Source organism: Nomascus leucogenys, chromosome 15, assembly GCF_006542625.1.
Source record: "Nomascus leucogenys isolate Asia chromosome 15, Asia_NLE_v1, whole genome shotgun sequence".
Lineage (NCBI taxonomy): Eukaryota > Metazoa > Chordata > Mammalia > Primates > Hylobatidae > Nomascus > Nomascus leucogenys.
Genome location: NC_044395.1, coordinates 31,761,016 through 31,775,427, shown reverse-complemented (window position 1 = coordinate 31,775,427; position 14,412 = coordinate 31,761,016). Strand labels below are relative to the sequence as shown.

Sequence of the window (14,412 nt, the reverse complement as noted above, 5' to 3'; positions counted from 1 at the left end):
AAAAGCCTTAATCAACAATCTAAGCTTGTACCTCTAGAACCCAGAAAAAGAAAGGCAAAATAAACAAAGCAAGCAGGACAATGTAAATAAGAGCAGAAACTGCTGAAATTGAAAACAGAAAAATCAATGCAACAAAGCACACTGAAAAGATCAATAAAATTGACAATTCTCTAACAAGACTGACAAAAAAAGAGAGAAGACAAAAATTACCCATATCAAGATGAAATGGGGTATCATTACAGACCCACAGCTATCAAAAGAATAGTAAGGGATACACAATGAACATACACAATGTATCATAGTAAGGGATCACAATGAACAACTCTCTACACACCCAAATTTTTCTACACATATAAAGATTTTTATACAGACATAATCTATATAATTTTATATAATCTATATCTATATGATCTATAATCTATAGATATTTTATATCTATTGATTTATATAGATATTTTATATCTATTGATTTATATAGATATTTATAATCTACATGTAAATATTTTATGTATAGATTTTATATAGATTTTTATAGAGATATAAAAATTCTACACATATAAAGATTTTTCTACATGAAAACTTGGATGAAATGGACCAATAAGTTCCTTGAAAAACACAAACTACAACACATACAATATACAGTAGTCTGAGTAGACCTGTTATTATTAATGAAATTGAACTGAAAATTTTAAAACTTTCAAAAAAGATACTCCAGGAGCAGATGGTTTCACTGCAGAATTATAACAAATCTTTAAAGACTTATTCCACATAATCTCTCTCAAAACATAAAAGATTAAGAAAATTTAAAATATTTTAAAAAAGAAAAATTAAAAGATAAAGAAAAATTAATAAAGCCAGTATTACCTTGATACCAAAACCAGGCAAATACAAAAAAAAAGCCACTTAATTTTATCATTTAATACAGAAAAAGCACTTTAAAAATTTAACATCCATTCAGGATAAAACGCTGAGAAAAAAAAAAAAATGGAGGGGAGTGTCCTCAACTTCGTACAGCATAAATAAGTAACTTACAGGTAACATAATAGTGAAAGCCAACGTTTTCTCTCTAAGATGGGGAACAAGGAAAAGATGCCTACTCTTTCCACTCTTATCGACACAGTGGTAGAAGTTCTAGCTCATGCAGTAAGTCAAAAAAAAGAAATAGGAGAGGATGTGGAGAAATAGGAATGCTTTTACACTGTTGGTGGGACTATAAACTAGTTCAACCATTGTGGAAGACAGTGTGGTGATTCTTCAAGGATCTAGAACTAGAAATACCATTTGACCCAGCCATCCCATTACTGGGGCATATACCCAAAGGATTATAAATCATGCTGCTATAAAGACATATGCACACGTTTACTGCAGCACTATTCACAATAGCAAAGACTTGGAACCACCCCAAATGTCCATCAATGATAGACTGGATTAAGAAAATGTGGCACATATACACCATGAAATACTGTCCAGCCATAAAAAAGGATGAGTTCACATCCCTTGTAGGGACATGGATGAAGCTAGAAACCATCATTCTGAGCAAACTATCGCAAGGACAGAAAACCAAACACTGCATGTTCTCATTCATAGGTGGAAACTGAACAATGAGAACACTTGAATACAGGGTGGGGAACATCACACACCGGGGCCTGTTGGGGGTTGGGGGGAGGGGGGAGGGACAGCATTAGGAGATATACCTAACATAAATGACGAGTTAATGGGTGCAGCACACCAACGTGGCACATGTATACATATGTAACAAACCTGCACGTTGAACTTGAAGTTCAAACTACCCTAGAACTTGAAGTATAATAATAAAAAAAGAAATAAAAGATATATAGATCAGAAAAGAGAAACAAACTGTCCCTATTTCCAGATGACATGACTATGTAGAAAATCCAGATGACATGACTACGTAGAAAAGGTCTATACAGAAAACATCTTAGGACTAATAGGTGAGTTCAGCAAGGTCACAGGATACAAGATAAACATACAAAAATCAATTGTATTTCTATGTATTAGTAATGAACATGTGGACATTAAAATGTAAAATACCATTTACAATAGATTGAAGTAAAAATAAAATACTTAGGTGTAATTCCAACAAAAGATGTACAGGACTTATATGCTGAAAACTACACAAAACTGAAAAAATCAAATACCTAAAAAAATGAACAGACATTATCTATCTTCCAGTATTCAAAGCAAGACTGACAAAAAAAGAGAGAAGACAAAAATTACCAATATCAGGAATATTAAGAGTATTCAAAGACTCAAAACAGTAAAAATGTCAATTCTCCCCAAATTTATATGCTGTTTAACCAAAATCTCAGCAAGATATTTTTGTAAAGAAAAGATTACTCTAAAATTTATATGGAAAAGCAAATACACTAGAATACCTAAAACAATTTTGAAACAGGATGCATCAGTCTATCTGATTTCAAGACTTACTATTTAGCCACAGTAATCCAGACTGTGTGGTACTGGCAGAAGGTTAAGACGCATCAGTGGAACAGAGAACCCAGAAATAAATGTACACAAATATGTCCAACATTTACATACCTTTTACAGAAATTAATTCAAAATGCACCACTGACTTACATGTAAAATTTAATAATGCAAGCCTTCTCGAAAAATACATGAGAAAATTCTCAGGATATAAGGCTAGGCAAATAATTCTTAGACTTGACATCAAAAGTACATCAAAACTGAGGTGGGGGCTCATGTCTGTAATCCCAACATTTTTGGAGGCTCAGGCGGGCAGATCACTTGAGGTCAGGATTTCGAGACCAGCCTGGCCAACATGGTGAAACCCTGTCACTACTAAAAAATAGAAAAATTAGCCAGGTATGGTGGCACATGCGTGTGTGGCTACTCGGGAGGCTGATGGGGAGGATCGCTTTAATCCAGGAGGTGAAGGTTGAAGTGAGCCAAGATCACAGCACAGGCTGGAGTGCAACCTGTGAGTGAGACAACTCACTGGAGTGCAACAGAGTGAGATTCTCAAAAAAAAGTACACTCCATAAAAGGAAAAACTAATAAACTAGACATCATCAAAAACTTTTGCTCTGCAAAAGACCTTGTTACAAGAATGAAAGAAGTTATAGAATGTAAGAAAATGTTTGCAAAACACACATTCAACGAAAGAGTAATATCAGCAAACTCTGAAAATTCAACAGTAAAAAAATTTATCTTCCATGTTCGTTAGCATCTCTTTCACATTCCCCTTCTGCCTCTCTGCACTAATTTCCTTAGATATTGTAGATCACTGATCCTTACACGTTAACTACATTATCTTCTTTCTATCTCATCTGCTGAGTTTTTGTTTGTTTTGAGACAGAGTCTCGCTCTGTCCCCAGGCTGGAGTGCAGTGGTGCAATCTCAGGTCACTACAACCTCCACCTCCCCAGTTCAAGCGATTCTCCTGCCTTAGCCTCCCTAGTAGCTGGGACTATGGGCGTGCACCACCACACCCAGCTAATTTTTGTATTTTTAGTAGAGACAGGGTTTCACCATGTTGGCCAGGATGGTCTCAATCTCTTGACCTCGAGATTGGCCCATCTCAGCCTCCCAAAGTGCTGGGATTACAGGCGTGAGACACCACGCCCGGCCACTGAGTTTTTAACCTGCTGTTTTTCACTTTCAGAAATTTAATTATTTGGAGTCTGATAGCTGAGACCATTCTCTTTTCTGTAACCACAGAGTTGTCTTATGCAGAAATTGTGATAATTCATCAATTAATCTTAAAGGGTCTGACTCTCAAGTTCATTTTTTAAGACTGATTTCTCAATATGTTTAGTGATTTCTGATTATAAACTAGTGATCATGGAACCTTTTTCTGCAAAAATTGAAGTTTGTGTAAAATTTCTCTACAGAAGAACTGCTTCCATTACAAACAGGAGAGTCTTATTCTAAAACACATTTTTGGCTTGGGTCAGATAGTGAATTCCAGCCCCAAATCTGCAAGACAGAAGTTGGAGGACTAGGAATTCTCTCAGGCAGAAGCCCTTTACCTCTAATTGTATGTAAAGCCAGGTCCAGGTCATCAAATCTCCATTTATTGAATAAGTTTGTCATCAATGTTTTTAATCTGATTCCCATCCTATTAAGGTCTTGCTTGAAATGTGTCCTCTGTTCTCAACATGCATGACACGTCAACAGCCAGACCCTAGGTGACTAGGAATAGGTAGGTTTCTTCAGGGTAAATGTCAGCTCCATAGATCTCTATGTAATCACCATCACTCATCATTTCTGGGCCTCTGTTTATTTTCCTTATAGGCAAGTCCAAGTATACTTTTAAAAAGTTTTTTTTTTTTTTGAGATGGAGTCTCACTCTGTCGCCCAAGCTGGAGTCAGAGGCGCAATCTCGGCTCATTGCAACCGACGCCTCCGGGGTTCAAGTGATTCTTCTGCCTCAGCCTCCCGAGTAGCTGGGACTATAGGCGCATGCCACCATGCCCAGATAATTTTTGTATTTTTAGTACAGACGGGGTTTCACCATGTCAGCAAGGCTGGTCTCAAACTCCTGACCTCATGATCTGCCCGCCTCAGACCCCAAAGTGCTGGGATTACAGGCGTGAGCCACCAAGCCTAGCCAAGATGTTTTTATATGTTATCCAGCATTTAAGTGTTTTACATGAGAAATGGTTTCTCCACACATTTAGTAGCCATATTGCCAGAAATGGAAATCAAAATTTGGATAAGTTAACCAGAATTCCTTATATATGAATGAATGACAATATGCTTGATGAGGAAACAAGAAAAATTTATTCTTACTTATTAGAAATTCATTACCTCCTATTTCACTAAGTGGTTTCTATTAGTGCAAAAATTATTCATTATGTGAAAAATAATGCTTTAATGAAAGTTGACTTCTACCATGGGGATATGCAAAACAAATTTATCAGATTACATGCCACTATAATGTTTGAAAATATGGAGACGAAGTCTTCATAATGTGAGTCACGTCTTTCATACAAAATCTCACGCAGAATCTTAACAGACTTGAGACTTAAGTGTTAAGAGGGCAAAGAAGATAAAGGATGCCTCCTGACATTCAAAGTTCTTTCTTTCCTTACCATCAGATTTTAAAAATCACTGTCATAGCATAACACAGGACCTGACATATAGCACTCCAAAAATATTTGTTAAATAAAAGTGTGACTACCAAAAATAAACCACAGGGTAGGTGATATATTTATTTAATTATATAATGTTTCAAAATTCCTATCTGGGAGAAACTTAGTGGTAAATGGTAGATCAAACAAAATCACAAAGCACATAGTGACTGAGAAGTCACTAAGCAGATAAGAATCCAAGAAATTATAATATTTTCCAAATATTTTACATTTCATGGGTACACAAAGTTACAATCTTACTTATGTAATTTCAATAAGCTTAAGAAATAAAGTGAAGGGAAAAACAAATTTTCAAGTCAAACAGATTGGTTAAAATTCTAGCTTATCTATTTCTGGTCATGTGGCTTTCAGCAAGTTACTAAACCTTTTTCAGCTTGTTTCCTCGTTTTTAAAATGGCGATAACAATAATTTAATAGGACAACTATATGGCAAGTTACTTAAACTTTTTCAGCCTCAGTTGTCTGATTTTTAAAATGGTAACAATAATAATTTCATAGGACAACCATAAAGATTAAATGAGGATCCACGTGTTAAATGCTTAGCACAGTCCTTGATATGCTTTTGAGGCAAATGGATTAAAAATCACCTACACTACACACCTTGGTAGAAACTACGTCATACCATTCCTAATGGTCTACTGTAAATCTTGAGCAGAGAAAGAATCCGACAGACTTCTTTGTAGTAAAAAAAGAACAGGCCAGCACAGTGGCTCATGCCTGTAATCCCAGCACTTTGGGAGGTCAAGGCGGGTGGATCATGAGGTCAGGAGATCAAGACCATCCTGGCTAACATGGTGAAACCTCGTCTCTACTAAAAATACAAAAAAAATTAGCTGGGTGTGGTGGCGGGTGCCTGTAGTCACAGCTACTCAGGAGTCTTGAGGCAGGAGAATGGCGTGAACCCAGGAGGCGGAGCTTGCAGTGAGCCGAGATCGCGCCACTGCACTCCAGCCTGGGTGACTAAGCAAGACTCCGTCTCAAATTAAAAAAAAAAAATAAGAACACAAACCTCCATATTTATTACCAGTATCATGAAGACTGTGAACACTCTGGCAAAACCAACATACCGAGGCAGTTACTAACAGCAATACAATTTTTATATTGAATCTAGCTCCAAAATACTAACATAATACCTCAGAAATTGGGAAGTTTAGAAAAAAGAATATTTCCTCCGAAATAAAAAGAAATGCATACTTAACTAGCATACTATGGAAAGCAAGAGATAGTTTTCCAAATAACAACCAAATAAAACCACATAGATTTTAGGGAACACTGGCACAATACGATACACCATTCTCCAAGGCCACTGTAGTTAGAAAGAGAAGAAATGGGTTTTAATTTCAACGTTAGGACTTGGAAATTAATTTCCTGGTATTGCTAAGCAACTGATTACAAAGGGAGGCTTTTGAACTTGTGTTTCATTAAAGACCTTTAAAGTTAGAAGAAAGTTTCATGCATGTATTAGATATAAGTGAGGCTCTCTTCCTAATCCGTAAGTCCCAGTGACTGTGCTGTGACACACTGATGTGTAACACAAAGAACTGTGTCACAAAGTTCTGGATTTAGAAATTCCTCTAAATAAGCTTTCTCAACCAGAACAATACCATCTACTTCTAGGGGTATTTGAAAATGTGCAGAGGGGCATTTTGAAATTGTCATAATGACCTTAAGAGAGAACAGAGGGGAAGGATGCTAATGGCAATTAGTAGTTGGGCCCCAAATGCTAAATGAATGACAGTCACATCACACACATGATGGCATTTCATTTACTCCCCTCTTCCACACCCACCGAAAAAAAAAATCATATAAATGTTCCCTATTCCCCTCTCTCTCAGATGGTCAGGCCCTGCCATTCCTTTTAAACTTCAAAGTCCGGGGCTCAATACAGAGACGAGATTTACAAACTGCAACCTACTGGCAGGCAGCGTAATTACTACCACTGTTGTCAGATGCTCTTGTCTTGTCCTTTTTTTCATTATCATAATCAAGTACAGTCCTCTTCAAAGGTCTATGTTGAGTTTTCTCCACTGGTATATTATTTCACCCTTGTTCCAACACCAGACTTTCAGCTAGCAGATATGAGAAAAGACCTCCACTCTAGTGCACTATGCCAGAACAAAAACTCGCCAAGTATCCTTGGAACCTCGTATCTATAGATGTAGGAAGAGAAATTCCATAACCTCCTGAGAGCACATCAAATTTTTGTGTCTAGCAGTACATGTGCCTCTTAATGGGAACGAGGTCCACAGTTCTCATAAGACTCTCAAAAGAGACTATGACTTTAAAATATTAAAAACAATAGCTCATTGAAAATTATCCCCCAAATCTTTTAAGATTCCTGTGCTTTAAAATCTCTGATGGTTTCCCAGTATCTGTAACACAGATTTAGGCTCTCTCAACATATTAGCTAAAGCACTTTACAGTGAAGCCATCACTCAAAATATTAGAATTCAAAACCTATCCCAGCAATTTTTTTATGTATTTTACAATTCTAAGAAATCAAACTACTTCCTTCAAACATATGCTTTCCTTCCTCAAGGTCCTGCTCACAATTTTCCTCTTCTGAAACATTTTCCTGTATCCTCAACAAACAAAATCCTAATCATTCTTCATGTTCTAATTCACAGGCCACACCTACATTTACCTACCTACTCAGCTGTAATTAACCTTACTCATCTGTGCTTTCATAGTACATTGTATTTCCACTCTAGCACTTGTCACATTCTCCTTGGTTTATGGTTAAAGCAAGGTGCCCAATCTCTGGGCTGAGCATAATTACCAGCCTGTGGCCTGTTAGAAACCAGGCTGCACAGCAGGAGGCGAGTGGCAGGCGAGTGAGCGAGCATATCCACCTCCAGTCAGAACAGCAACAGCATTAGATTCTCACAGGAATGCGAACCCTATTGTGAACTGTGCGTGCGAGGGATCTGGGTTGCATGCGCCTTATGAGAATCTAATGCCTGATAATCTGAGGTGGAACAGTTGCATCCTGAAGCCATCCTTCCCTTCTCCCCAGCCCCATCCGTGGTAAAACTGTCTTCCACGAAACTGGTCCCTGGTGCCAAAAAGGTTAGCTGGGTTATAGTATTGTAATGATTTCCCTGACCTAGAAGAATATGACTAAAGGACAAAAGCTGCATCTTATTCCTTGCTGTGATCACCAGTAAGTGATACTGTGCCTTACATAATATAGGTGTCTAATATAAGTATCTACAAAATTAAATTAAAATTAATACTGGGCACAGTGGCTTACGCCTGTAATTGCAACACTTTGGGAGGCCAAGGCTAGAGGATCACTTGAGCCCAGGAGTCTGAGACCAGCCTGGGCAACACAGTGAGACAAGCTGGAGGATCACTTGAGCCCAGGAGTTTGAGACCAGCCTGGGCAACATAGTGAGACCCTGTCTCTCAAAAAAAAAAATAGCCAGGTGTAGTGGCATGTGCCTGTGGTCCCAATTACTTGGGAGGCTGAAGTGGGAGAATTACTTGAGCCCAGGAGATTAGGTTGCAGTGAGCCATGATTGTGTCACTGCTCTCCTGTCTGGGTAATAGAGCCAGACCCTGTCTCAAAAAAAAAAAAAAAAAAAATTAACACCTTAGATTTGCAAGGAAATTTGGCTATTATTAAACAAAGATGAAAATTACATGGAAGAATAGATGTGAAAAGCATATAGCAATTTCATCCCCTGAAACTTACAAAATGGCTAGTCTAGGCCAGTTACATCCAAGTTCATATACCCACAAATTCTTTCACACAAAAAGGAAAGCCAATTCAGTTATAGAAAGCCTAAATGAATAGAAAACGAATGTTAACAAAGTAGTCTGCAAACCATAAAGCATTACACAATATAGATAACTAATCATGATTATTATAGTCTACTATCCTTTAACACAGTGTATGTTTTAAACTAACAGACTGTTTCTATTTTTTTAACAGACCAACATAGTTATAAAGAGTTTTATGGGTTAAAATTAATTAATTGAAACAACTCATGACTGTCTTAAGATGATTTAAGAGATCATTAGATGCCCAGGTGAAATTATAAAAGTATGAAAAATATCAGAGGGAATTGATAATAAAGTTTTATATTTTAAGATTAAGTTTATTATATAGAACAACTATACTAAGCAACGAATAATTTCTAAAGACAGATTTTTTGTCTTCCTTGGTTTAAATTTCAAACTGTTTTATTCATAGCAAGTTTTTTATAAGAAAATTCAAGGAGTAATAAGACTCGGCCAACTGAAGAGAAACACTTTGTATTTCACACGGTAACCCAGATCATGAGGGAAAAAACCAACGATTTTCCAGGTCAAGAATGCTCACTTCAAGCATTCCTCAGCAGCTTCAAGGCTCTACAGTATATTATTCTGTGCAAATGGGAAAGGAATAATAAATGAGTGAAAGAGAAACTTCTGGGACAAATTTAAGTGCTGAATAATTGCTTTTATTTTGTATACCCTGTGACCTTCCTACAGGAAAGGTGTGCTAATAAAAACCATGCTTGGCCGGGTGCAGTGGCTCACACCTGTAATCCCAGGACTTTGGGAGGTCGAGGCAGGTGGATCACGAGGTCAGGAGATTGAGACCATCCTGGCTAACATGGTGAAACCCTGTCTCTGCTTAAAATACACAAAATTAGCTGGGCGTGGAGGCACGTGCCTGTAGTCCCAGCTCGGGAGGCTGAGGCAGGAGAATCGCTTGAACCCAGGAGGCAGAGGTTGCAGTGAGCTGAGATCACGCCACTGTACTCCAGCCTGGTGACAAAGCGAGACTCCATCTAAAAAAAAAAAAACATGCTCATGGGCTAGTCAGTTTCTATTCTCATACGCAAGACCATATGATATTAATTATTCAGAAGTATACATTAGAAATGCTTTGTGCTTACACATTTTTGTTATAAAAAGACTTTTTATATTGTATCAACTTATGCAAAAACATAAATAAGAAACTTTCAGGTTTAAAAATATACAGCCACTTGTTAGTTGAGATACTTCAAAAAGCAGTATTCAAAGAGGAGAAGGAGGAGTAGTAGTAGCAGCAGTAGTAGTCCAAAATGCACTTATAATGACAAATGTCTTACATTAATAAGCCATATTACAACATAAATTTTAGTAAAACACACTGAGTTTTATAAAACCTATATTACTTGCATATTCTTCTGTATATTTGTTTAATCTTTCTCCAAAAAGCTAATTAAATGGTGAGAAATAATCCAAAGAATTTCAGAGTCAATGTATTTAACTGGGCATATTATGACACCTAAATGGGCAGAATTCAGTCTTGGTAGGAAATGCTATAATTTAAAAATAATGGTCCTCTATTTTATAAGGAATGTTGATTTATATAGAAAGTAACAATATAATAGGAATACAGTATTATAGATTGGTAATCAGGAAATTTGAATTCTAGGTTCTAACTAAGCACTACTACTAAGGAACTGTGCCAAATATTTTCTTAACCTCTCTGGGTCTCAGACTATTAAAAAAATGCAAGTGGGAGGGTTGATTTTATATTCCATTCAAGAAATTATGATTTGGTTCACATGAGCAAAGGCTTTTACCCAATAATAAATATACAAAATATCTACATGTCTACATGTTAATGTCAGTTAAAAAATAGAATTACAAACCATTAGGCACTGAAAATCCAAATTTAAAAATTTTAGTGCCTCATAAACAAATACTTTAAAAAAAAATTTAAGGCCAGGCAAAAAATAAAGAATAATTACATGTGTTAATGAAAGCATAATCACAACAGGAAACCACACAGCTAATTAAGCCCCAGTTTTTGCCTCAAAAATATTATAAATTAATGCTTTCTCTATTTTAGAATGTTGATAACTAATACCCTGCAGAAACACTAGAAACATGATACTATACAATTAACACAAAATTACTAATTGATTCTGAAATTAAGCACACTTCATTCAGGAAAGCCAAAATCAAATTATTTTTATAAGGTGCAATTTTATAACTTATGAAAATGTTCAAAGACAGGATCCTAAACTTAAAGTGTAGGACTATAGAATGGGTAAAGATTGTATGGGAGCTGTTATAACATTTCTACTTTTGTCCTTTATGAAATTCACTTGGCAATAAAGAAATCACAAAAGGGTTATGTAACTCTATCTTCAAATTTTTAAAGTCAAATATAAAAGTGAAGAAGGGAGAGGAGGCCCTAGAGCTTAGGGCTGCCCACCGAACATACTCCTTAGATAGTAGAATTCTGTATTCAGAGAGGAAAATCCTTATACTCAAACAACCTGTAAATAAATAGGTCCTTGATCACAGACTTTTAAGTCACTCACCAAGAGAATCAAGGAATTTTAATAGGACTGTACTAAGGTTCCTTCTTAGGGAATATAAAACATGGGGTACCTATTCATTTGCCCAAGACCACAATATAATTTTTTCAATCCCCAAACTAATTGTTATAGATCAAACAGATTTGATTTAAGGTGAAACCTTACTCCTGAAAATTATGAAGCACAAAATATCAATTAAGATCTTCAAATAGGCCATCAAATTTGTTTTTTAAAAAAATTTCTTACTGTAATGAAGTCATTCCCTTTAACCATTCTTCCTTGGTAAAAAATCCCATGCTTTCAGCCTCCAATTTCCACGCTAAAACTAACATAATAATCTGGAAAGAACAGAACATAAAGGATAGGGGAAAAGTCAGCATAGAGATAATCATGTCTATATTTATCATGGAGAGCATTTTTACACAACTACTTCCATCCTTCAACTATTAAAGAGTACAACCTCTGGAATTATTAACTATATATAAAGAAATTGAGATGTGCCAATTTCTTAAAAGTAAAAAGTTCTAACAGTTTCTGAAGGTAGAATCTCTTATTCTATTACATATAACATTTGTATCAAGAAAGAACACATTTGCCCAACTTAAACTGATTAAAAATACCCTAAATGCAAATTTACAATATTAAACATGAAGCAATAAAATCTTCATACAAGATTAAAGTGTCTCAATTTTTAGAAATTCACAAATATGCTATACCCCACTTATATGCCATTCTACTTAGAAATAAAACATACATTTTCAGGTTCAACACCAATGTCTTCACAAAATTTTTCCATTCCTTCTGGCCCTACAACTTCATCAGGACCTTCAAAGACAAAAATAATTAACATATTTTGTTATAATATCAACATAAAACATAAATCATCATGCTAAAGGTACCCATGAACACACCATAATATTTTGCAAATAATTAAATTTGAATTTTGGCATAGCTTTGATAAGTATAAATATTTGCTACAGGATTTAAAATTTAAAATTTATGAAGTATTCTTTGAACACCACATTACAATATGAAATTAAGAAAATTTAAAAAGCAGCAAAGAAATACTCCATTAGTATCAATCACAAGTTAGTACAAAAACTCAAACCGGTCCATTAAAAAAAAAATTCACTGAGAGCCTACTCTGAATAAAATTTTTGACAATGCATGAATATGAAAAAACATAAGGCAGCTGGAGCTTCTTAATCTACTGGAATATCAGAACCAACACAAAGTTCAATACAGTAATCAGAAGGGGAATATATTTACCTATAAAACAGGACATTTATTATCCTTTTGAAATACACCCAAATATAATTTAATTATTGAAAAAGACAAATGTATTTTGAAAATAATGACTTATGGAAATTACTACATTCCATTTCCAGAAAGAGCTATTTTCCTTATCATCTTGGTTCTAAAACAGACAGCAAGCATTAATGTCACCTTAATGTAGAAACAAAAGTTTGATCTTTTAATTAGCTAGTGGCTATCATTCGTCCAAAAATTAATTGCTGGCATTTAACTTGTTCCTTATTTTACACCCTTAGCAACACTAATAAATCAATACATCAATTATCATTTTTTCAAAATGTTATCAGATTCCCAAAATATAGTAATTACATCATCACTAGATCTCTTTTGTGACTGGGTAAGAATAAAACAAATTTTGTAATAATATGAGAAATGTGTTTACTGCTATGGGATTTTGAAAATATAATCTTGAGATATTATTCTTAAGAGTCAAGAGAAGTCTCTATTTTCCTTTTTCAAGGATGAAAATCCTTCAGCTTTATAAACCATAGACTAGACCAAGGCTGCTCAGGTAGCTTTGACAGCACCATCTTTAGGTTACTAGCACAACATAAAGTCAATACATTCTTGCTGCCTGAGATCCAAGCTGCTAAGATGACATTAATACATGGTCTGAAGCCAAAACCCTTTTTAATTTTTTTGTGTAACATGGTAAGTGTTACTAGGTTTAAATAAGTACTAACAATGCACTCGTGTTAAAAGGTGAAGGGGGTGATTAACCACAGGGCGCTTTCTCTTCCTTTATATATTTGGAGAATTGTTTATATGAGAATGTGTTAATTTTATAACTTAAAAGGCATACATATACAATAAAGGTGTTAAAATGCACAACTGAGTATGTATTCTTATATATGATTGAAAGAAAACAAAAATCAGATTTAAAAATTTAAGAGGCCCAGGTGCGGTGGCTCATGCCTGTAATCTTAGCACTTCGGGAGGCCGAGGTGGGATTATCACTTGGGCCCAGGAGTTCCAGACAAACCTGGACAACATAAGGAGACCCCATCTCCAGGAAAAAAAAAAAAATAGCCTTGTGTGGTGGTGCCAGTCTGTGGTCCCAGCTACTCAGAAGACTGAGGTGGGAGGACTGCTTGAGCCCAGGAGTTTGAGGCTGCAGTGAGCCATGATCACACCATTATACTCCAGCCTGGGAGAGAGTAAGGCCCTGTCTCAAAAAAAACAAAAAATAAAAAATTAAGGGAAAAGACAAATGGTTTTTTTAAAAGCCATGATGTGAATATATTGTAAATTTTTCTAAAGCATCAAGAAAACATACTTGCTCTCAAAGTTGCCATCAGTGATTCGAAGAGAAAGCTGAAGAGGATGTCAAGAAACATCAGTATAAGCCAGGAGCAGTGGCTCACGCCTGTAATCTCAGCACTTTGGGAGGCCGAGGTGGATGGATTACGAGGTCAGGATTTCAAGACCAGCCTGGCCAAGATGGTGAAACCCTGTCTCTACTAAAACTACAAAAATTAGCCAGATGTGGTGGCAGGTGCCTATAATCCCAGCTACTCAGGAGGGTAAGGCAGGAGAATCACTTAACCTAGGTGGCAGAGGTTGCAGTGAGCCGAGATTGCACCACTGCACTCCAGCGTAGGTGACAGAGCGAGACTTCGTCTCAAAAAATATAAAAAATAAAAAAGAAATATCAG

At 35.9% G+C, this 14,412-nt stretch overlaps 1 protein-coding gene across 4 annotated transcripts in view; it reads right to left on the bottom strand.

Annotated features, from left to right (window-relative positions):
* Positions 1 to 14,412, bottom strand: part of DCUN1D5 (defective in cullin neddylation 1 domain containing 5) — a 41,929-nt gene that overhangs the window by 20,709 nt on the left and 6,808 nt on the right. For 2 of the 4 annotated variants that reach the window (XM_003253056.4, XM_030829028.1), the window contains exons 3-4: positions 12,198 to 12,268; positions 11,690 to 11,781 (exon numbers count right to left, since the gene is read on the bottom strand). In XM_003253056.4, the coding sequence (XP_003253104.1) occupies positions 11,690 to 11,781; positions 12,198 to 12,268 (163 nt within the window). The remainder of the gene's footprint in view (positions 1 to 11,689; positions 11,782 to 12,197; positions 12,269 to 14,412) is intronic. The other 2 variants (XM_030829031.1, XM_030829030.1) reach the window with 1 other exon arrangement.